We start from the raw sequence: 24,817 nt of genomic DNA on the forward strand, positions 1-24,817 counted from the left end.
GGGCAGGGCGGCCACAGCCCGGCTCCCAGCCGGGCAAGGAAGGCGGGTTTGGGATTCTGGGGCTTCTCCAGCAGAAGGAAAAGCAGCCGAAGAAAGCAGCTTCCCTCTCTGTCCAAATGCCGAAAACCGACTGTCCACACACCCAGGTGAAACAAAAGAGTAGCCAGCTCTTTCGTTTTTCTTAAGTACCCAGCCATTTGTGTCCGTCCCCCCTCCGCAATACGTATGGGGAAAAATTCCTTTAACAGAAAAAGAAAACCCAGGAGAGCTCCTAAAACCCCAACAACACTGAAAAAGATTAATTTTATATATGCTGTGTCTCTCATACATTAATGCAATGGTCACCCCATTCCTATGAAGGTGGAGCACCAGTTTTCCTTTTTGTTTTCTTGCCTGACTACAGGAAATGCACTTTCCTTTACAGTAAACAGAAACCGTGAATGAGCTTCTATATAGGGCTTTGTAAGAGTCAGAAGTCAAAATGACAAATGGTATGAATTATGATGAGCAACTACTACCTTTATAAAGTGCTTCTTGTTTAGCAGATCATTTCCTTCTGAATTTCGGATGAGGACAGCCAACAAGAAGTATATAATTGCTTCATAGAGTATCTTTTGATCTTGTGTCTTGTGTAGTGTAACATCTCCATAAACACACCCAACTGCACTTTACATGCGACAGCAAAGGCCGCTACTCCCCCTCTAGAGAGTATCAAGCCCACAGTAACCAATTTAATTAACTGATCATGTTCCCTGACTCTGAATGAATCTCTGGATTAATAATTACATAGGTGAGTCTGTTTTCAAGCTGTGCTTTGTCATCACTTACAACCCCAAGATAATGTGCCTTACTCCCAGCAGAAGTCTCCAGGCATGTTATTTGGCTGCTCCATCATCAGTAGCTGAAGGTAGGGGATTTTGCAAGTTTTTAACATTATGTTAAGCAGCCTCAACACTGATGATGATGATAAAGATGTTTCTGCAAATCCACTTCTATCTTCCCAGTACTCAGTTGAAGGTTTGGCTTAAACAGATTCAACCAATGCAATATGATGTATGTCCATATAGCAACACACGCCACTGCCTTTCTCCAGAATTTTTTTCATCCTTCCTATTAATTATTAACAATATAGGCTGTTCTATAATACCCTGGATCTACTGCCAGTAAAGCTGCATTTTTCTGTAGCATTCTTTCTTCTAGTGTTGATTGACAGTTAAATAAAATAACTTTTTCCTAATCCACACATATTTAACTGTCACTGGAACAACTGATCTACAAGAACTTAACTACTTTTCCACATAATTTGCTGCATAATCAACATCAGCCAACATAATTGTATTTATCAATCATCTGCTGTCTCTTTTCAGGTAAGTTCTCATTGTAGATGTAGGACTGAAGATTTCTGCTGGCTGCTTGAAAGGCTGGACACTGAATATCTGAGAAAGGATGGTACAGGCATAATACATTTTGTGGTTTTCACATATGTTCTAGATTTCTGCTCTAGAATTCGGGGGGGTTTTTAACAAATAGATTCATCTGACCTTGGAAAATACTAACACATGGCTGCCGAAACCTTTGACTGAGAAGCATAGAGCTTTCTTTTGGATACCATGCTGCTCAGAAGTGCAATTTGTCTCCATGGTGCCATCAACAGTGCCCCTTCAGAGATGCATCCCAGTCCTGACAGAGACTCTGAGGTCTCCTTGTTCCTTCCACTCTTTTCTTCCTACAGCTTCAATCTTTGCCATTTTTCTGGCTGTTTTCAGAAAAGCCATTATCAGGCTGCATGGTTGTCACTTTCACTGGTTTCTAAATGGCAACTATTCCCACTCCTTTTCGAAAGAAAATCTCTGCAAAGCAGGGAAACAGTTTCAGTTTACACACAGTCCAAGCGGCCCCCTCTCAGCTGGGCTGGCCAGGCTGCCACCAGGCATTCCTGGACTACAGCACCTCAGGCCAAAACATTTCCCAGCAAGCAAACTAACAGAGCGTGGGGCTTAATCCGGGTCTTTCCTGCAAACATCTCCAAATACGCCAAATCACACAGTTCACCAAAAAAAAGACAGAAATTTCACTTTCTTTTGAGCTGTGAGACAATATCACCATATTTGAGAAGAAATGTTCTTTGTTTTTGTGTTGGTTTTCTTTTTTTTAATTAAAAATTCCACATTTTTACAAGGTATTATCAAGCTGTTTAATATTTTATCTAACTTTTAATTAGCACATTAGTAAAATGTTTTCCCATGATTTAATTCTACATAAACCCAATATAAACAGATCTGCCAGAACCCTGTCTTAAACTGCATATTTCTAGCTAATTACCAGTGCTGGTAGGCAGACTTTGTATTGAATTTCAAAATGAAAACACGAAAATAAATATTAACATAGCTGCAACAGCTGGAAGATTGGTGTAACATTTTACCGCTCACGTTCCTGTAGTATTCACTCAGTCTCCCACATGTGCATTCCACCAACATACAAAATGACAAATACACAGTTGATCAGAACAGTCTCTGCTACTTAATGTTCAATTTTCTTTGCTGTTCCCCCTCGGTAGTTATTTGCCACTCTGGCTTTGTGCACTATTGCCTTGGGTGGTGATACATTGCTCTTCTGGGCTTCAAGCTGCCACACTCAAGGCACAGGCAATTTGCTTAGGAAGGAGAGCTCCCCACTGCCAGCCCTCACTGCATTCACTTGCTGCTCAGAGAGTGCAAATACTGGGGATCGGACCTGGTACCAAAGGCACCTGCCATGTAAGGAGTGTGGTGACAGCGGGTCTATGTTCATACAGACTGGGGGTAGAAGGATGGGTACTCTAAGAATAGAAATTGTCCCCGATCATGATCAGCATACTGTCCTTTACTTTGAAATCAGTTCTGTGTAAGGACATGGACCTGGCACAGCACAAGCCTTGAACATTGGACTCAACAGGCTGAGTCCTGAACATGTCAGTGGCACCGACAGCCCACCACAAGAACAGCACACACAACATCATGCTAGAAGTCAAGGTGAAGGTTACTCTTGGCTAGGGCAATTAAACAGAACGAGAGAAAATTGAAATAGTCTTACAATAGGTTTGCATCAGACTCCAGTATGTCCTTAAGGCTCCCATACCTTCACAGCACATTCTAAACAGCAGAATGCCAAATTACAGTAGGAAAGCAAAGACTCTGACAAGTTTGTGAAATTTCAAGTTCAGAATCAAAAATGAGAGCAAAAAAAAAAAAGCAATTTAACTAAGACATTAATTCTAATTTATAGCTTTCAAGGGCTGAATATTTAAATTCAGATTCCACAGTCTCATTTGCTTACCCACCACATATTTATCAGCAAAGCTTTGAACAATCTTGCTTTATTTCAGTGGGGAAGAAAGGAGTTAAATATACTTGCTTGCTGTATTTTTGTTGTTGTTATTCTAAATTACTACCTGTCTTGAAAACCATCCAGGATACAAGATCCAATTTGATGTCCTTTCAATTACACACAACAATGAGCAGGCAAAGGCAGCAATTTACGGTATTCAGTTTTGAATGTTGCCATTAGCTTTTCTTGTTACAATGTCAAAGAAACTATGGGCATTAACAATAAAAAACAAATCTACTTTCCAGGCCTGTTTTGAATAAGCCAGAGCAGACTCAAATATAACTCTCAAAAATCCACTGTGCTCCCCAGTCACAGGAATATTCTGGGGTTGTCTTTACTTGTCTCATGCAGAAACAACTTGAAAAAGCTTCCAACAGAAACACTGAGATCAGTGTGCTGTCACAAACTATTTCACACTTCACCACACTGCCAGTCTCAATGACAAAGGTTTTATGCTGAATTTCCCATCTCTCTGCTTTCATCGAGAACTTCTTCAGTAAAAACTAAAGAATCTAGTACTCAGATTAGGCAAATCACTAAAGACTTAAGTTTTGAATGTGTTAAAAATTGATGTTTACTAGAAGGGGACAATTTTCAGTTATAAAATCAAGCATATAATTCAGTGCTTGTAGCAACACCTCATTTCACACATATACACCTACTAACAAAATGCCAGAATTTCACAGAATCAGAATCACTGAGGTTGGAAATGACCCTTAAGATTAAGTCCAATTGCAAACCTAGCACCGTGAAGTTCACCACTAAACCATGTCTCTAAGTGTACATCTTTTAAATTCCTCTGGGGATGGCATGGTGACTCAACCACTTCTCTGGGCAGCCTTTTCCAATGCTTGGTAGCCCCCCCAATGAAGACATTTTTCCTAATATCCAAACTAAATCTCCTCTGGCACAACCTGAGGCCATTTTGTCTCATCCTGTCACCTCTTACCTGAGAAAAAAGGCTGACCCCCACTTCATTACAACCTCCTTTCAGATAGTATAGAAAGTGCTAAGGTTCCCCCTGAGGCTCCTTCTCTCCATGTTAACCAACCCCAGCTCCCTCAGCTGCTCCTCAGAATACTCACTCTCCAGACCATTCACCAGCTTTGTTGCCTTCCTCTGGGCACACTCCAGCACCCCAATGTCCTTCTTGTGAGGGGCCCTCTGAAGACAAGACTTGGGGTGTAGCCTCCCCAGTGTCCAGTTAAAAGGGACACCACTCCCTTCGTCCTGCTGGCCACACTATTTTAACCACTACCAAAAAGATGCTGCATGTCTAAATCCTCAACTTTTTTTTAGGGTCAGAAGGTTTTTCTGAAGTATAAAACCACACTCATTTCCTCTCTCAGTGGATGGTACATGAATAATTTGCAACCCATCACAAAGCAAGATACACACGGCAAAGATGACATTGAATAAATAGTGGAATAAAACAAGCTCAGCAAATCTGAAATACTTGCTTTTGTATTTAAATTAATAAACTCATTTGTGAATTAGCTATGGCACAGGGCAAAGAAATTAGAGGTAGGTATCTCACTTGATGACTGCTTCAAAGCATGAAATTTCTTGGGAAATGCATCTCATGAAATCATGTCTTGGGGAACCATAGTGATGGAGAGGTTTATTTCCCACACTGCGTTGCACTGTTAATGCACTACATGAGGACATCCTAACCTTTCAGGATATACTCATCTCCACCACACTTGGGTGAGGTAGACCACTATTTATAATACACATATAGAAATTAAAGACCAAAGACTCAGAGAAACTGAGTGATTTGCTCAAATTTACACAAATAGCCTGTGGCAGTTGGCCCTCAGATGCAGCTACTCCAAGCTCTAAGTGATTTCTCTAAGTTTTGGAGTACCTTGTTTCGATCAGATTAGGCAACTACCACTGGAGATGTTCACTGTACCTGAGATCACTGACAAGAATACTTGATACCTGCTGCGAAGAGTCCCAGTGCGCCAGTAGTACTTCTAGACCCACTGTATCTATCAGTCTTTGTTGGGGTCCCTCCCCTGCCATGGAGCCCTGGGAGAGGGGCCCTGGGGGGGAGACACGGTGTTTCCCTGCCCCTGCTCAGCCTCGTTCCCCATTGGTTGGTTTGGGTTCCCCTGTGTAAGAAGGACCCTCGGGTCCCGTGACTGCAGAGTTCCTGAGCAGAGCCCCGGCCATTCGGCTGGAGAAATAAACATCTCTGAAACATCTACCACGAATCTGTCCATATATATTTCCTTTCCACGGGACTCCTGGTTTGATATATGCTTGTTACAGTAATCCCTGCTGTAACAAGTCTTTAACCCACTACATCTAACAGTCTTTGGTCCACGACAAAGTGTATTACCTATTGCAGTTCCAGAGGCCTTTAAAAATAGCTCCAAGAATAAGTATTGCAACACTGTTGGTAAATGCACAGGGCTTAAGCCAGCTTCTGAAAATGAACAAGGTCTTGATCAGCTTTAAGTAATATGTTTTTTTCACAAACCTGGGAACTCTGTACATCAGAGGGTGCGCCCCTACACCATTATATTTAATACTGATAAAAGGGCTCCTCCTGAAAATGATTCAGAGCAGGGTTATGAACTGAGGTCTTCTCTCAAGAGCTTCATTCTAGATGAGCCGTTTAGGGAACCTAAAGCATCCTTGCTCCCAGCCTCTGGGCAAACACTTCCCTGTGGCTCAGGACTGAGTCCCACTGACGTCAGCAGGCCACCAGGGTGCAGTTCCAGGCCCCTGCTCACCTTCACACTCATGACCTGTGAGTCCTGGGACTCCGACAAGGCTGAAAAGAAAGAGGAAACAGTTCCATACCTGCCATTCCTAGGCATCCCATCTCTTTCTGAAGCCACAGATCATGTTCAAAAACCTGGAAGAGAGCAATTATAAAACAGAATTGTCTTCATAAATATCTATTATTGAACTTTTACGCTGAATTTATGCTTCACAATTCCACAGATCCCTATTCCATAAAGCCTCTAGTTTCTCCAAAATTAACTACCAGAAGATAGAAAACATGGCGCTAGAGGTCTCCCACAGCTTGTTAAGCAGTATGAGGCTCTGCTGCCCAGTGTGGATATGCACACTTGGGGCTCAAATTTTACTTATACTTCACATTATCAGCATGAGTCTCTGCACAATAGTGGAGCTGGGCTGGCTATTAGTTTGCTTTCATTAAATAATCTTTCTTTGCCATTTTCAAAGGCATATTTGAGGTCACAGGAAATCTGATAACTAGGAAGCAGCAGGAATGTGTCCATATTAGATGATCAAGTCCACTGATATAACACTCATTTTTCCTCCGTAGAACTACACAGAGCCTTTCAAAGGGGCCACATGCTAAAACTGCAGCTCACAAGGCAATCTGTGACAGCCTCCTGCCTGTGCCGGGACCACGGAGACTGCTACAGAAACCACAGCTCAAATGTCAGCAGAAGAAACCAGTGTTTTTAAGGAGTTTTACTGCCCAGTGTTTTGATCAAGATGTAGTAGTCATACAAGCAAATTCTCATTTATAAAAAACACTTCTTTGCAGGAGCTAATAGAGAGTTAGGAACGTGGGCTGATTAACAGGGACCTAACTCTGCCTAGTAATATCACCCACACTTGCTGTTTGTTTGCTACCAAGTACTGCACGGGAGTAATGACTTATGTCAACACCACTGTTACAGTACAGCATGTTAGGGGCAATTTTCTTCTTTGCCTGCTCAGAGAAGCATCACTGATTATTGCTAGAGCTATAACTTTTAACCTTGTATGAAAATATTTCTCACTTTAGATCAGGCACTTTCCCTCAACATAACTGAAAATGCAAGATATCTCACAAATTCAGATGTACCAGAAGCCCTTGGGTTTAAGGAGCCTCTGGAAAACTTGTCCATACAGGATTGGAATCAACTCTTTTAGAGAAAGAAGGGACTCAGAAACAAACACTAGCATGTACATGCAGCACACTCGGAGCAGCTCTGGGACACAGGTCTGGGAGATTCCAGGCACTGAGCTCTTCATTAGAGGCTATTTCCAAATACCTTATTGTACAAGTTTTCCTGGTGTTCAGAATTCTTACATACAAGCTGAGGTATGGTAAAGTTCTCTAATGCCATTATTATTTATTTTCATTGGTTAAAAAATCTATATGACCATGAATTTTGAGCAATCAAGCACCTCAAGAACACAGAAAGAACGGGAAACTCCAGCGGCAAGCTTAAACAAAAAATTGTCTGGTGGATAAACCAGACAGAATTATTACTACTATTATTATACACAGAATCAGTTCCTTCTGAGCTGGAAGGTACCCACTTGGATCATTGTGTCCCTCTTGAATGAATGGTCCATAAGGGGATCAAAACTGCTGTATGGGTGCCCTTCCATCTATGCACATGGATATGCAGCGACAGAAATCATGTTAAAAGGGTATCAATCCCTGCCAGGCATTTCTAGAGCAGTCTAGGGCCCTATCTGCATTAAGGAAATGTGTATCAGCCCACTAAAGTAATGTAATAGCAGTTTAGAACCCTGATGAAAATATAAAACACCAATATGGTGTTTCATGTTAAATGCAATCTTGTTTATAAATACAAAACCCAAATATTACTGTTACACATTATATCAGCATATATATGGATTTGAATGTTAAATGTCAACAGCTGCATTGCAAGTGAGCCTGCAACAAAAGTAGACCATGGTTTAACCATGTATAAAGACATGCAGAAAATGTGGCTTTCTAGCTAACAAGCTTTATTTCCTACTTTCTAGGAGATCAGCACACAACTGGCTCCTGATTTCCACAGGCTCCAGGTATTTATTCCTGTGTGGTTTTACAACAGCTGATGCACAAAATCTGTGGTGTTCGTATGTCCATGTGTGTCAGCTACAAAAGACATAACAGCACTCGTTTTTCCTTCTGCCATATCTGACATTCAGTTGTCAGTGGAAAACACAGCCTGAGTATTCAGCACAAGTCTTCCATTCTGCTGCAGAGTGCATCCATAATACCAGAGGACATCACAAGGGGCTCCACATCAGCAAACAGTGCAAATTCCATGGACCTGCACTCACATCATGCCTCAAAAGTAATTAATTTAATGCAATAATATTGTCAGGAAACTTTTCCCTAAGTTTTACATTAATTTATTCTTCTAGTAAAGTAAGTCGATGTGCTGTTTGTTGGGTTTTGGGGGGGTTTTGGTTTTTTTCCTGCAATACTGTCTCCTGTTTATTAGTCTTTCTGTAATCCCACCACGAACTACCATTCATGACTCACTCTAACGCCCACTGCACAGTAAGGAATTCTCCACATGGGCAAAAAGTAACTATGTCAACACATTTTAAGATGGCTTGACAGACACAAACCTAGATAAGGAGAAAGAATTAAACATAAAAGCCCCACCCCAAAAGCTATGGCACTCCTCTTCAGGGGCTGACACCGGGTGCTGTGACTAGATCAACACCAAGGGCCTCTGCTCAAAAGCACAGCAAAGCATGGACACAGCATCGTTAGGGTTGGAAGGGACCTTTGGAGATCCAGTCCAACCCCCTGCCACGGCAGGGTCACCTAGAGCACAGGAACACATCCAGGTAGGTTTGGAATGCCTCCAGAGAGAGAGACTCCATGATCCCTCTGGGTAGCTGTGCCAGTGCTCTGCCACCCTCAGTTTAAAGAGGTTCTCCATGTTGAGGTGAAACTTCTTATGTTTTACTTTATGGCCATTGCTCCTTGTCTTGTCACTGAGTACCACTAAAAAGAGTCTGGCACCATGTTCTTCACACCCATCTTTGAGATATTTATACGTATTAATGAGATCCCTTCTCAGTCTTCTCCTCTATAAGGCCCAGCTCCCGCAGTCTCTCCTCTTAAGAAATGCCCCACACCCCGCTTCGCTTTCGTGGCCCTCTGCTGGACCCTCTCCAGTAGCTCCTTATCTTTTTTGTACTGAGGACCCTGTCCAAAATCTGTTGGCTGCTTCACCACGCCGACCCCCAGCAGCTTTTCGGGCCGCTGCCCCCGGCCCCAGTGTCTGGGAAGCGGCCGCTGCTCAGCTGAGCCCCGCTCCAGAGCACAGCCCGCCGCGGGGGCTGCTGCGCCCTCACACGGGCCTGCCCTGGGCCCACCATCGGCCGCCCGCCGAGGGGCTGCTCACCACCCGCACACCGCGGGCACAGCGCTTACCCCAGCCGCCGTCCGACCGCAGGGCTCCCGGGCCGGTCCCCGCCCGGTGGCCGCTGCGAGGGGCCGGGCGGGCGCGGAGGGGCCGCCGGGGAGCAGCACTAGCAGTAGCCCGGCCAGCAGACACCGCATGGCGGCAGGCGGACCCTCCACGGGTGCGGACGGCGCCGCGGAGACTTTCTAAGAGTTACCCCGAGTCAGGCCCGGCCTCAGGCACCGCAGCCATCCGCCATCGGTCTCCTCCCACCGCGGCGAGGGCGAGGGGCGGAGGGCCCCCGCGCAGCGGGACCTCCCCTCATGCCCTGCCCTCTCCGTGCCGCGGGTCGGGTCCGGTGCGATGGCGGCGGTCGGGGACTGCCTGCGGGCTGTGGGGCTGCAGTTCTGGGCCGACTCGCTGCAAGCGCTGCCCGCCCTGCTGGCCCCCGCCGTGCTGCTGGGGCTGCTGCTGGGCGCCGCCGCCGCCGCCCTGCTCTGGCGCTGCGCGCTCGGGCCGCGCCGGGGCGGAGAGGTACGCGGAGAGGGCCGGCGGGGAGGGAGGTGCGGGTCGGCCGCGGGGAACAGCTCGGGGGAGCAGGAGTGGTTTGCGAAGGTTTGAAGGGCGGTGGGCCCGGGAGGTGCCGCCTGCCGGCTTTCCCTGCTGCACGGGACAGCCTGGGCTGCGCCCGGAGCGAGCGGCACGGCAGGGTGCGCTCTGCAGCGGGGTAGGTGGGGAGGGGAGCCCCGTAATTCCTGCCGCAGCTCTGCTGGAAAGGATTTCACTACTTCCTTTAAATAGTTGCTGAAACAAACGGACTAGCTCTAAAACGAGGCCGGTGGAAGTATGTGTTCTGAGTGTTGGCCCGGTGGCCTGTATCTCTAACATAGGTGACCTACAAGTTGTTTCTCGCAACCACCGCTTCGTGTACGAGGCAGTGTTGCTTTTGGAGATGACAGAAGATGTACCCGATTTGCAGAAGCTTTGTGAGATTTCACCCTAAACCAGTAATCTTAATTCCGAAGTATTTTACAGACTTTTCCAAAGTTCATGTTACACACAGCACAGAGTATTAGTACTAACCACAGCAATAACTTTGCACTGAGGGTACGCACATGGACACCTAAAGAGATAAAGGAGCCTGAGCACGGCTGATGGTTTGCTTGATGCCAAACTAACAGGGATTTCTAAAGTGTGCGATTTTGTTAATAGTATACTTGCTGTTCTCTTTTAAGTACTGGTGTTCGTATGTCTTTATTTCATAGTGTTTGCTTGGACGAAGATTGCAGAGGCAGCACACACCTGCTGAACCACGAAAAGGCAGATATATTTTCTGAGAATTGTTATTGATTTATGCTTCTTTCTCCCATTGCACTTAGTCCCAAGTCATGCTGGACTGACTGGATGAAGCAGTGGTTGGCACTGGCACAGCTGGGGAATCTGGAGCCTGCAGGGTGTTCTGCAAGCCTGCAAGTGGGGGGTCTGGTCTGGCTTGGTTTTTCACCACACCTTTTTGAGCTATAACAGCTCTGCTTCATGTGTGTATCTGCTAGTGTTGATCATCACTAAACATGACATAGGAGACAAATTCTCTTGCTCCCAACCACTTTTAAGTTGGAGGACTGAAGCTCTGTTTGATGCCAAACTTTAACTTAGTAATGGAGGCAGTTCAAATGCTGGATCAATGCATCCTGTGCAAGTACAAGCCTTTCTGATTCAATTGCTCATTTTCCCTGCCTTAATAGGTGTATCTTTATTGTACTGCCACTACCAACTCAAATGTAGCCATGTACAATTTTATCCTTCATGTCATATATGTCAATAGGGAATAGAAGCTGTCAGTTCTCTCTGGCCTGGATCTTCAGATGCATTTAGATTTTTAAATGCCATTAAAATCAATGCTGCTGCTGTAAAAGGATTATTTAGTTTGAAAGAAAAATAAACTGTTTGCTGCTGCATACAGAGCACCTTGCAGGGTGGGAAGGTTGTATCCTATGGGTCTGATTTCCCAAATTGAGCAGGGTAACCTTAGGCTATTCCTTCTTCCCGCTGTCTCCCCCACCAATGCTATGGAGCAAGCAGGTGCTGAACTGCACCTATTGCAGCCTTCTGTATTGGAAGTAAAAGCAGAGATATCTTTCCTGAGTATGACATGTTCCATCCCAAGCAGTTAAATTATCCTTAGAGTGGTAGCAGGGCAAGTACCTGGAGTCTGAAGCTGCTTTTAAGCACCACAATAAGCCAACACATTTGTCACTCAGCCCCAATTAATCACTATTTTATAGATCTCAGCCTGAATCTGTGGAACTTGGATGCATGGAGTTGAGTCCCTTATTTGTTTGTTGATCTGTACAGAGGATACACTGGGATAGTTTTAAGATGAAATTTTTACCATAGTAAAAAATAAATAACAGGATTGCTGAGGGATATTTGTAGCTGTTCTTTTCTCATAAGTAGATTTTTCGGAACCAGCATCTGCACTTCCACCACATCTTAAAGGCTAACTCAAGAATATAATCTGAATTATTGCACCATCTAAGTTCCAGAGAGGTGATAGAGGCAAGTCATAAGGAATTAAATGTGTTCCAAAGCTGGGCTGTTCTCTATGCTCTGGGAAAATTGACTACTTTTACATACCAAGGGGCCAAATAATTTAAGGCAAACTTTTCCATAAGACAGTGACGTGAGTAGTGGCTGCAGCTGTATCATTACCAAAAGTAGTCAGTGGATTGAAAACCTGGAAGAGAATTTAAAAAGTAGACCATGTAGAATGGCAGACCTCTTTTCCTTCACTATGCTATGTTTGGAAGCACAGTAGTATTGTTTTCTGGTCTATGTAGTGTGTAAGGAAGATCATGTGTAACAGGAGGTTTCATTCCCACCAGTATCTGTGTCCCTACCAGTGGCTTTTTGTGTTTGTGAAGTGAGGCCAATAATATGGGCTGCTTTTGGGGAAGGAAGGTGATGAACATTTTCTGATGTTACTTCTCCCTGACAGGAACTTCCACACACATAAAACTTCATTTAGGAAGTTTTTCTCATAGCAGGGGAGCAAAAATACTTGGCATTCTCTTTATTGCTGGCAATTCTAGACAATTTTAGTTAACTTGCTTTAGTTGAGATGTTTGAGCTCAGACCATGAGGTTGGCAGCATAGTCTGTAGTACGACATTTTGAGAGCAGATGGATTCATTTGACACGTTCACAGCCTCTTTAAAACTTTTTAGATTAAAATTCTATTTCTGGAATGACAAACTGTAAAACTTCATTAATTTTAACTATTCCTTTCTGAATATGTAACTTTTTCATTCATTTTCAGATTGTATTTTTCCAAAATTTTCAACTAATACTGGAGTAATTTTCTTGATGGAGACATGAATGTATCCAGGCTGCTGTCAAAGATGTTTCCAGTTAATCTACATGATCACAAGTTTTATGTTTTCTCCTGGAATTTCAGAAAGATGATTCCCAAAGACTTCTGGAAAGCTTCAATGCTGACGAAAAAGAGCACACAATCATGAAAAGTAAAGCAGAACCCTATACATCAAAAGAGGAAATGGTGCTGGAGGTAAAGCTCTGCTCTTGTAGGTGGATGCTCATTTTGCTGCATGTAGCAATGAGTATGTTTAGGGCTTGCTCCAAATTGTCTTAGTTTTGGTGGGTGTGGAGAGAGACTTTAAAAAGTGTTCAGAATAAGTGTAAGATGGAGGGTTGGAGTTGATTGCTGCTTATGAGTGCAACCATTTTGAGCATTTATTCCCCTTATGAATTTGGTTTCTCCTGGGGGACTCTTTGGATATTTTAATCAAGATCCTGAGTTCTTTTTGGACAGAGGCTTCTTTGCTTTCATCTCTATGTCATCCTTAGTTTCAGAAGGCTGATGGGAAAAATTAACACTATTGATGTAAGAAAAGGTTCATAAGACCACTGTGTTGAGCTGGGATTCAAAGACACTTAGAGAAACAATATATGACTAAGAGTAGAAATATAAACTTAACAACTCACCCTCAATGAAAACATCAAGTAACTTAAGTAACTTTTTTTTTTATATAATTCCGAAATAACTGGAGAACCAGTCATACTGTGTAGTCATTAGATCACTATCTTTCACCCAAAGCTGATTTGACTGCTCTTGCTGAAGCTGAAGATGATGATTTAAACTGCACGTTTGAAAACATGCAGTTCAGCTGACTCATTCAGTCTATTATTCATAAATTAAATACATGCATAAAATGTCAGTCAGAACCAGCCAGTCTAGTGCTCAGCTTTTAACAAGAACTGATTTCAGGATTTCAAGAAAATGTTATTGTTAACATTTAAACTGTTGGTTTAAAATCCTGACAGGTAATGAATCTTCATTTCGGTTTTGTGATCAGGAGTGGTGACAAAACATGCTTGGTCATTTTGCTTGAGTTAGAGTATAACAGATGAGCATGGATTAGGTTATTTTTTGAAGTGTAAATGTTGTCGAGAGCTTAAGCAATTCTACATCTTTGTGCTTATTACCAGTGTTTTGAAATGGGGTCACAGGCTTTTAAAGGTGATCATTCACAACTATATCCATTTCCCTAACATGGCTCATTTATAAGACATTAAGGAGAACCCTTGTTATTTGAGGGGACTTTCTCCCATATATTTGTCTAACTACTCAAGTTATATATACATTTTTTTATATTAGCTAGTTCCAATTTCCAGAGGCTTTTGCTGTTGCTACCATCAAACGGACATTTTATGAAGAAGCATAGATGGAAAATCCTTTTAATTAGGTTAGAGCACTTCAGAAAAATAGGTATTTTCATTCTGAGACTTTCCACACTGCAGTAATACCGTAATTACTATATTAATAATAACTGTATTACTTATGCCTGCTGAGAAGCAGGATGTATTAGTTTTACCACACTGCAATACAGCTTTCCAGCTTTGCTCTGGCTGCTTTGCCTCCAGCCATTGCACAGCAATAGCTCTGTCCACTCCTGTCCCTGATGAGGTACTGCAGCACTGGGACTGCTCACTGTGGGCAAGTGTTCTACACACTGCCCCCGTGCTTTTAACTTTGTCAGTAAACCCAAAAAGGGAAATAAATGAAATGGAGATGAAAAAGTGCAATGATAGGAGTCTAGTGAATTACATAGTTTGCTAATCTCTTTGTGTTTCTATTTTTTAGACTCTATTAGTGCTTTGATATTTCCTAGAAAAAGCTATATAAAAAAGCCTGTCTTTTGACAAATCAGAGTCTTTCATTCCATATGACAAAACCAAAACAGATAAAATAGGAAATCCTATTGCTTGGATTTACATTTATCTGCTGTTTATAGCCAAACTTTTATTAAGCCATACCTAACCTCTCAAAACAAAGCTGATGATCCCTTTGTTCCAGCATCTAGAAAAAGGCAGTAGCAGACAGTCAGATTATGTGATACAGAAAATTGCATGAAAAGAATTCATTATCTATTAAGTTCTTCGGAAAAACATTGTTATTTTCTCTAGATTTTGGATAAGGGTTGTATTATAAAAGTTCTTTTATGTGATGACTAGTTTTGCTTAATTTATTGTTTCTTTATTTAAATTGAAAGACAGAATTTATAGCCATGATGATATCTGTGGAGCTTATTATCCTTTAGTAGTTTTTATTATTAAGATACCATTCTCGTTTTTAAAATCTTTAGTTGTTGCTAGGGGTGTGGAGGTGGGTGACAAGACACAAAATGAAAATACATTGCGAATACCAGATATTAACCTCTTTTCTCCTGGAGAATTAAAAATATTTTGTAGCAGTGGTAATGACAAGAGTTCCCTTTTCAGGTGTTCCTACTCTGAATGAACCTTATGAGAAGACTTCTTGCTCCAAAGCATAGACAATCAATAAATAGTTAGTTATCAATAGAAACATTTTAAGTTGTGTAACAAAAAAGAGCACACGATACTTACAGTGAATAATTGCCAGATCTGGTGCTGTTCCCAAATGGTTTTTTGTTCTTTTCCATACAGGAAAGTGAGTCTCCTCTGAACAGTAACATCACAGCATTTGCATTAAAGGCAAAAGTGATCTATCCCATCAACCAGAAATTTAGGGTAAGGTTGTAGATTCGACTTGTAAAAATTAATGACAATCATTCTGTGTCAGAGTAAATTGCAGAGTCAAGTAATGGAAGAAAATTTACTGCCAATCTGCTTAATAGGGATCTTTCTTTTTTTTTTTTATAGTCCATTGACTCAGGGCTTATTCTGTAAGGTGTCAGCTGCTTTCAGCTCCCCCTGAAACCTGCAATTCTTTACATGGTGTCCAGTCAATTTTCACTGTATTTAAGTGAGCTTGTCTGCCCCTTAGCATTAATGGAAGTTGGATCTGTGTAAGGAGCCATAAGAAAAACACCACAAGGATCTAAAAGGAAGAAAGAAAGCATGCACCAAGCAGCTAACTACAGCAGAGGAGTGCTTTCCTGGGCAATGCAAAAGCTTGTCATTTATATGGAAACACTTTTGCTGTGTATACTGTTTAACTTTTCCCTTGAAAGTAAATACTGAAAATTGATGAGATGTTTGTCTCTTTATTGTGTTGTATTAATTGACCTTGTGAATTTTCTTTGACTTAACAGCCTTTGGCAGATGGCTCATCCAATCCATCTTTGCATGAGAATCCAAAGCAGGGAGTTCTGCCTAATCAAGTCGTGGAGACATCCATGTCAGGCAGCCTGGGATCCCTGAGCCAGGGAGACAAAGAGGACTGTAGTTCCTCCACAACAATACATTCTGCAACAAGCGATGACAGATTTCAGGCTCGAGCCTTCCTAAAGGTGACCAGCTTCCCTGAAGTGCTGACATGTGAGAGGTAATCAGTGAACTTGCCCTTGTTTGGCCATTTCCTGTGTTTTTAGGACAGTCACTAAAGGTGAAAGGCTGGGCATGAATGCACAGAGTCACCAAATCAGGACAGGGTTATCTGCATACAACCCTAAAATGTTGTTGGGGAGATTACCACATTAAGCTGTTGGAAGTCATCCTGTTCTTTTCAGAACAGGATCACAGAATTCATCTGTGAAATTTTGGGAATCAGAACTGGCCAAAAGCTGTCTCATAAAAGGTGTATCACAGGATAAGGAGATCTCTTTGTTACGGTTTGTATGCTCAGTTCACGTGTGCTCGGCTGGGGATGGAGTCCTCTGCTCTGTACAATGCCATGTCACACTGCAGGTGCCTTGAGAACACCCAGTGGTCTATTCTCTCCATTTTAATGGGAACTACTCATGTCTTACTCTGGGAAAACAGTTCCTCTCTGAGACACACTACTGATGAGCAGGTAGAGATAACTGAAATGAACTGTCAGCTCTGATTTCCTTTCAGCTGCGCCACGGCAAGGTACCCCTAGATGAATACATGTGTCTGCACTCTCATTAGCAAGAATAAGAAAATCATGTTTGTGTCACGGGGACTGGGAAAGGTACTAGCAATGAAGAATATTTACAAAATATCCACTCTTATTATGGCTGTTTCAATTTAAAGCCGTGTTTTCCCTGGTTGTATCCATTCATGCCTATGTTCACTTTATCTTTTTCTAGAGGAAACTGCAATGCCAACTTTATTAAAAGCACTACTTTGTTTTGTTTACTTTTACGTACAGAAATCTTTTCTGAAAAAGAAGGCAGTGTAGAAATAAATTCTCGCTCCTATTTTGGGGCAGTGTTTTTAGGAGAACCTAATGGTTAAATGAAGCTAATATATTGTGTTGTCCTTTTGTGTAACCATCATTTAGATTGTTATTAATGCATTTTTAATCTTTCAGTTTTGATGTTAAGCTCTGCCTTTGCAGTCTTACTTTAAAAGATCTCATGCTTCTTGATACTGAACTCAGAAAAGAAAAACATGCGGTACGTACTTACATCTCATTTATAGCTCCTTGTTTTGAGCAACCTAGTTGAATATCAGTTTAGGAAATAACGTAAACAGCTGCCTAGGTGGGATGTAGAGTAGCAGAGTTGCATTTCTACATTATTGTCTTTATTTTTTTTTCCTGCTCTGCACATATATGAGTTCCCTAAAGACGTAAAATATAATGAAGTATGCTGGTCTGGGAAATACCAATATAGCAAATACAAAAATTTGGTTTTAAACAGTAGTCCAGAGAATTACATACAGCACTTCAGGCTCATAAAAAGAGGTAATAAATTATTTAATAGATGAGTTTGTCTTAAGGACAAACTTGCTTGTTTGTGTGTTGCAACTCAAAAGACTTAAAGCTTTAGGAATAAAATTGAAAATTCAGTTCAACTGAATCAGTACCATTGTAATAAGTACAATAGTTGTGATTTTGTATGACTGAGGGATTAAGGTACCATTTAAACAATAAGTAACTACCTACATCAAGTCACAGCATCAAAAACTGACAAAAAAAAAAAGAAAAAACAAGTACAATCAAAGCCACAGGATACTCAGTAATGATTGTTTGTGGTGACAAGTTATGTTCAAGTACAGCATCATTACTGCTACTGAGTTTCAGCTTAGTTATTATGAATCTGGACATAAAGTCTATAGCTTTCGCCTCCCCTCTTTTCTCAGGCTCTGTTTAAACAAATTGGTCATTTCTGCTATAATTTACTAAATCCACTGAGAATATTTCAAAGGCTGAGATTTTCTGAACAAATTTCTACACAACCCGAAGGAGGAAACAGGAAAGTAAACCTGGGAAGCAATTTCTCATCTGATGGATTATCCCTATCTAATTAGATGAGAAAGGGAACTTGTGATCAGATTCCAGAAGGAAGTTTAGCTTGATTATTGAAGGTTGAACTTGATCTCAAAGTTAATCATCAATTTCTAAATGAAGGTAAGTAGCAAGATAGTGATGTAATCAGAGAAACACGGAGAAAATGAGCATTTAATATGCTTTGTGGCCCACCAGAAATCACCAAAACTGACTTTGACCTTTAGCTGAATATTTAAATAGCTTTATATTTTTGGTAGCAGGAAAAAAAAGGGAAAAATAAATCAGTCTGAGAATAGTTTCTTCCTTTCCCACTCTGCTTTCTCTGATTTCAGTCTTTCTTGGCATCAGGTCTAAGGAAATGTATGCTTTTCTTTCAGTCTTCTGCTGAACAGTTTTTTTTCTTTTTACTGTATATGGTGTCTTGGTAGTGTGTTCAAAACTTGCCAAACTCCTATCTAAAACATTTGCAAGTGAGATTGAAAACATGACTGCTTTATGGTTTTCTCTTCTATTGAGCTCTAATTATAATACATTTTACAGATTTTGCTCAGCTGACATATTGGCTTCAATAACTGTTTTTATATGCAAATATGTATTTATTAATGTTTTTATATGTTTTAAGCAGGCAAGTTCTGTGTCATCTGGAAAATGGTGCAGCAGTTAGTAATGAAGTGAATTAACCTTACACTGAAACTCTAATTGAGGCAAGAGGGGAAAACGTTAAGCAAAAATTTTCCCAGTGTTAAAAAAATTCCAAAACATCTTTCGGAAGACACTAGTATTACAATCTTAAACAAAAAAAAAAAAAGGCACACAACTGGGAAATAAGTATTTTTCTTGCAAGAGAAGCTAGCTAGAACTTGAGATAGTTATTTTTGGGTTGTGTATAAAAATGTTTGATGTATCATGTGCCTGACTACAGTTGAAGTCAGAGTAATGAATCTTTAGTATCTTTCAAATAGTTATTATGAGTTTAGTGGTTCATTAAACAGTAGAAAAATGGCGTTTTTATTTTCAAGTGATCTGCATTTTCTCCAGTCAGGAATAGTTTCAAATGTGTCTACCTGGTTACAAGGATATATGAGATTATGTGTAACACCATCTTCCAGTATCTTACTGAAGCCAGAACCAGAGAACTTTTCAGAGTGGAAGTACTGGAGAGTCACTGGTGGTGTGTCTGTTATTTCACTTACGATTCACTGTAATCTCCCTGATTGATTTAATTTAACAGAAGTTATCACAAAGATACCCTTACCGTGACGAACAGGCACTTAACCTGTGTTTTGTTTTCTTCCTTTTAAACAGATGTTTATTCAGGTTTTCAAAATATACCTCACAGACTTCCATCATAAAAAGAAGATTACTGATGATTTGTTGAAGAAGATCCTTTTAAATCAGGAAAATGTAAGTGGGTTTGTTGGTTCATATTTAAGACCACACAGAATAAAGAGTTATTACCACAGCAGGCCATTTCACCTACTCCTTTTAAACAGCAATGTCATTTGTAATCTATTTCTGAAGAAATGCAAAGAAACTCCCTTGTTAGTTGATTTTCTCCATTACCTTGTGTGCTTTTTCTCTTTGTTGTTGTATGAAGTGATCTGTGTAATCTTGTAAAGATAAAATATTTTGTAGTTGAATCCATTTAAGCAAGCAGAACATTTTGAACCTTATTCATTCAGATTTAATAATTTCTAATTATCAGGGGCTTTTTTTGGTCCCACATATTATTGCTGATAATAAAATAGCAGGAAATAAAGTAGCAGTTTGAAGCTCAAGGCTTTCATCAGGGGGAAATATACTTATTTTCTTCATCATCCTTTTTTCTTTCATGTACTTCAAAGTCCATATGCCACTTCTGAATTGGAAGACATATGTTGACAGTCAATATGCATTTCAGGTGGAGTCACAGTACTATTTTTAAGGTTATTACAAGGAAAAAGTATCTTTACAAAACTACAGAAAATGGGAGAGCTATTGGTTCCACTTTCCGTTTTCCAGTTTAGAGTCACATAAAAATCTGGATTGAGAAGCACATCTTGAGATTGTCTGGTCCAGCCCTCTGTAGGAAGCTTGGCTTTATGTAAGGTTATCCAGTGCCCTGCCAGTCCAAGTCTTGAATGTTTGCACTGAGAGCAGCCTAATCACAGTACTGATTATGTTTTTCTTCCATGTAGATGGAATTTCACTAGGCATTAGTCTATCATCTTGTGAGCTCTAGTTCTTGCCTACTTCGTGCAGTCTCACAATCTGTGAATTCCTATAAGGCATCTCTGTAGTTGCACCGTATGATTTATATCAGAATGCATTTTGCCTTAAAGCACTCTTCTGCCTTAAGTTCTCAGGTTTAGTGTTAAACCTTAATGTATTTACTAGAAGAAAAGTGAGATTAGTTGTACAAAATGCTTTTACTGATGGGCTTCTGGTAAGGGCTTCAATATAAACAGAGCTAATCTACAATAGGCATGTTTCCTGATAGAGCCTAACCCTCAGTGAAGTTTGATGGCATCTGTGTCTTCACGCACCTGACTAAGCTGCTGCAAGACAAAGACTAAATCTGGATTGTTAGATGCAATAATTGCCAGAGTAGTCCAGTTGTTTAAGTGCCAGTATGGGATTTCTGTGTCCTGTATGATGGAGAGAAAGATCATGTAAACCCAACAGTCCTAGAGGTGGGATATCACACAAGGAACGAGGCTGGTTATGACCACCATGTAAAAGGGATGTTGGCAATAAGCAAAAGTGTTATATGTTTTATTGTAGACAGCGTTTTCCTCTTTCAATTCTGCATCATAAAAATTCATGAGATTTTGATTAAGTTGTTAGTGAAGCTTGTCAAACTCTGGTTACATTTCTTTAAGGCATAATGATATCAAGTTAATGCATTGACACACAAAACTCGGTGATATTAGAAGTCAATGCTTGCTATATAAGTCATGTTGCAGCAAAGAATCACCCTTTTCAGTATCAAGCTGCTAAGCAATGGCAGCAGACTAGTATTTGTTAGCAACATCAGCTTTCAGTAAAAATCACCCTGCTTTCTAAGGACTGAAAACCTGTAAAACCTCATATAATCATGCAGCCTATAATTTGTCCCTTATGAGCATTACAGGTGTGTTCATCCATGTGTGCAAGCACTCAGCAGGAATCACTATCTGATTATCACCTCCATACTTATCTGAGCTTTTAAACACAGTATGTACACTCATAGCTGCCATTTAAGATGGGGCACATGCATTAAAATAAAAATATTTGTAAATAGATTCCAGGGGTTATTAGTATAAAGGCTCATGAAACAGTGTTTACTAAAACTTGAATTCAGTGGAGATGGACAATGGTCTTGACTGTACTCACATCCTAGTGGAAATGTATGTATTTGTGTTAAGTTTAGTTCAGAGCTGCTATATATCTGGAGATTACCTTGCTTGCTACAGAAGGCATATTACCAAGAGACGGAACTTTCTGAACACTCCTGTTCAGCTTCCTTAGGCATGAGCCAGAACTGATGTACAAATTCACTCCCAAATTTAGAATTTATGTCTGTTTTTCTTTTTAACAAATCATTTGATTTTTTTCCCTCAGGATTTTGAAGAATTACAGAAACAATTTGACTCTAGACTCCAGAATACTGAAATCTCAGGAGCCCATAATTCAGAGTACCAGACTCTAGAAGACTTAGAAAGGAAAGAAAGGGAATATTCTGAGCACGTAATAGATAATGTAAATTTCTAATTTTTTATAGAATTTTATTTTAATGTTATTCTTTTGGTGGAGAGTTCTTCAGTGCAATGGTTTTGTTGAGTAGTCCATGGTTAGTATTTTGTATGTGTATGAGTCCTGAAAACATTTTTACATTGCTCCAGCAAAGTATTTCAAAGTACCTTTGGGTGCCAATATGTTTTGTATAGCTAAAACATTTTTTATGTTTTTTGTAAAACACTACTGTTTTATCAGCTGAGAAATGTCTGCTGCTTGTCTGATGGTAAGATTTATTTCAAGCCTATGCATAGCCTGACTTTTAGGAATTTTATCCTAGCCCCTTGCTTTTGTCAATCTCCGTAACTGAGTAAAAGAGTAAGAGACTACAATTTTTTTTCAGCTGAAAGAAGTACTAAGAATATAGTTGCTGGGCAATGTTTTAGTATGGTTTGTGCATTTACTTTAGGAAAGCATTTTTCTTTAGCAACTTTCCACATGAGAATATATTAACATTTTTTGATGTAAAATTACAGTTTGATAGCAGGCATTTGATTTCAAAGTAAAGATTTTTTTTTTCTCTAAAGTAGGTTCACTGTGTCAGAATGGCTTTCAGGCTAGAAAACTGGAGGTTAAGAACATTCTGTGTATTATTTTCCAGTAAATTGAGTAATATTCTTCCCAGCCCTGTTTTTGAAATTTGAGCAAATTGACTGCTGATGAAAATGAGAAGGTGACAGTTCTGTGAGCTGCCTGTGCAGATTGACTGTGGCACTTCAGCCCCAGACCAAACAGCCCATCACCTCAGTCTTGGGCCTTTTTCATACAGGAGTTAACATTTTTTAATGTCTGGTGCTTAAGTGTTTCACCGGGGATTTTCTCAGCTTTCTTTTGATTCTCTGAGCCCTTCACTTTATATTGGAAGTCTTGGTAACGTTGGGACATCTGTGTCAGGTTTCTTTTGCACTTTAACTTTGCTCTGTGGAAAATTGATTATTTAGAATTTTCCAGAGTTAGTCACATAAAAAATTGCTGGCAACCTTGCTGAGCAACATGAGGCACTTATTCACCAGCAGCAGTCATCCTTCAGTGGGTCTGTCACTCTTGTGCCTGCAGATGCTTTTCATCATACTGAAAATAATTTCCATCTATGCAGATTTGTGTAGATCAGTACCTTCCACTAATCCAGTCTTCCCCTGAGAATATAAAGTGTTTTTTTCTGTACTCACAGTTGTCATAATCGCATTTTTTTCCAAAACTCATGGGTACTTAATAGAAGTCTTGGTGATGGATGCATTTTCTTACCTTTATGTGTACAAGTAATCCCGCAGACTACAGAATATTCACAGTTGTGCACAATCATATTTGTGGAATCAGAACCTAAAAAGAATACCTGCTCCTACAGCTAAATAAATTTCCCAGAATAAAAGGGCCGCAGTTTATCTTTTATGTTTTTACCATCAATACTAAAAACCTAATAGGCTTTTATAGATGGAATATGCAGAGAATTAACAAATTCTTAGCTAGTTAAAAAGAATAGCTACAGTTATGTTAAAAGGTCAGGTTTGACCTATTGGTTATGTGCCACCACCGATATAGAATATGTATATATATATTTATATATATATATATAATATATAATAGTCTCTTTAGCTTTGCAAATTGTTCAATGTAACTAATACTGAGAGCTGTCTGTAATCTCAGTGACTTGTATCTCAGTATACTCATATATATGCCTCTTTCTGTGATGAAATACCAGATGATTAATGAAGGAACATGGGTTGTGTTTTGATTTTTTGATTCATATTCCGCAGATGGAAGCTTTCTGGAAGCAGACTGACAAAGCCCAGCAGGCTTTTTTGGACCAATCAAAATGCTCAAGTGCCAAAGCGACAAAGATAATGGTGGATCTGACTGAGAAGATGATTGCAGTAGAAAGCTTGTTAAGTGAATCTCAAGACATGCAGGCAATGGTAAAGTAGAAAAAGAAATAAAAGTTGAGAGAGATTTAGTCAATCTGAACAGAAAGAATTATGTCAGTGCAGAGAGTCTGTCAGGCCTGCCTCAGGAGTGATGTAGACTGCTTCATCCAGTTGTCTCTTTGAGCTTTTTTGCAAAGAGCTCAACTTCCATTGCAGTTTAGGAAGACTCACAAGAGGGTGAACTCTCTGCACTTGAGTGCCAGTTCTCAGAATACCACCTAGGTAGTCATATTAGGAAAAAGTATTATTAATGCAGCTGGTGAACCAGGAGTGAGAGCACTAGATCTAGTAATAGAGCATCATTACTGTGGGTATTATGACATTTCTTCTTCTTTCAAAGCATTTACTCCACGTTGATTGACAAATCCTAATTTAATTTTGAGGGTGATTCTGTGTGTTCTGTGACTTTAATTGGATTTGAAAATTCTTATCAACTCTTAGTGACATGGTTTGAAGAGGGAAAACTGTGTTCATAAATGTACCAGGGCTGCTCCGGCTGGCAGGCACGGGCACCCGGGAGGGATTAGGAACAAGGATGGCGATGATGCATACCAGCACTGTGCTTTATGTTGTGTGAAATCTAACAGAGCCTTTATTTTTTTGCACAGGATATCCTAAAAGAGTTACATGTAATTTATAGATTAACATAAAATTGGAATCACTGCATTTATTAGTAATGTGGAGTATAAATATATACAGTAATTATTAGCTTGTTGGTTTTGCATCAGAGCAGCTAACTAGACTGAGCTGGCCAGGTGTGAAAAAAGTCTTTGCTGCTTGTCACACTTGACCCAAACTGGGCTGCTGTACAGTAAGTTCCTTCAGATGGGCAGACTATGGATAAGATGTCTGGATACAGATACAGGAGATACTCCTACCTGAAGTCACTACTGTGATGATGCTGAAATCTCATTGCAGAGGTCCTTGTAACAT

General features: G+C 40.5%; 2 protein-coding genes across 15 annotated transcripts in view; one reads left to right on the top strand and one right to left on the bottom strand.

The window, feature by feature from the left end:
• Positions 1-9,848, bottom strand: part of EVC2 (EvC ciliary complex subunit 2) — a 70,760-nt gene extending 60,912 nt beyond the window's left edge. For 7 of the 9 annotated variants that reach the window (XM_042053464.1, XM_042053467.1, XM_042053466.1 and 4 more), the window contains exons 1-2: positions 9,536-9,848; positions 6,181-6,235 (exon numbers count right to left, since the gene is read on the bottom strand). In XM_042053464.1, the coding sequence (XP_041909398.1) occupies positions 6,181-6,235; positions 9,536-9,664 (184 nt within the window). In that variant the 5' untranslated portion in view covers positions 9,665-9,848. The remainder of the gene's footprint in view (positions 1-6,180; positions 6,236-9,535) is intronic. The other 2 variants (XM_042053469.1, XM_042053468.1) reach the window with 1 other exon arrangement.
• The window catches only part of EVC (EvC ciliary complex subunit 1), a 50,481-nt gene continuing 35,503 nt past the window's right edge, over positions 9,840-24,817 (top strand). For 5 of the 6 annotated variants that reach the window (XR_006020526.1, XR_006020525.1, XM_042053471.1 and 2 more), the window contains exons 1-8: positions 9,840-10,040; positions 12,963-13,073; positions 15,494-15,577; positions 16,102-16,334; positions 17,286-17,370; positions 19,512-19,610; positions 21,789-21,926; positions 23,717-23,875. Coding sequence is in view for 4 of the 6 variants with exons in the window: in XM_042053471.1 (XP_041909405.1) it covers positions 9,870-10,040; positions 12,963-13,073; positions 15,494-15,577; positions 16,102-16,334; positions 17,286-17,370; positions 19,512-19,610; positions 21,789-21,926; positions 23,717-23,875 (1,080 nt within the window). In the remaining 2 variants the exon portion in view is untranslated. The remainder of the gene's footprint in view (positions 10,041-12,962; positions 13,074-15,493; positions 15,578-16,101; positions 16,335-17,285; positions 17,371-19,511; positions 19,611-21,788; positions 21,927-23,716; positions 23,876-24,817) is intronic. The other variant, XM_042053474.1, reaches the window with a different exon arrangement.

This window comes from Corvus kubaryi, unplaced genomic scaffold (genome assembly GCF_017639235.1).
Source record: "Corvus kubaryi isolate FWS band 111438036 unplaced genomic scaffold, C.kubaryi_AGA036_p1.0 split1-131, whole genome shotgun sequence".
Classification (NCBI taxonomy): Eukaryota; Metazoa; Chordata; class Aves; order Passeriformes; family Corvidae; genus Corvus; species Corvus kubaryi.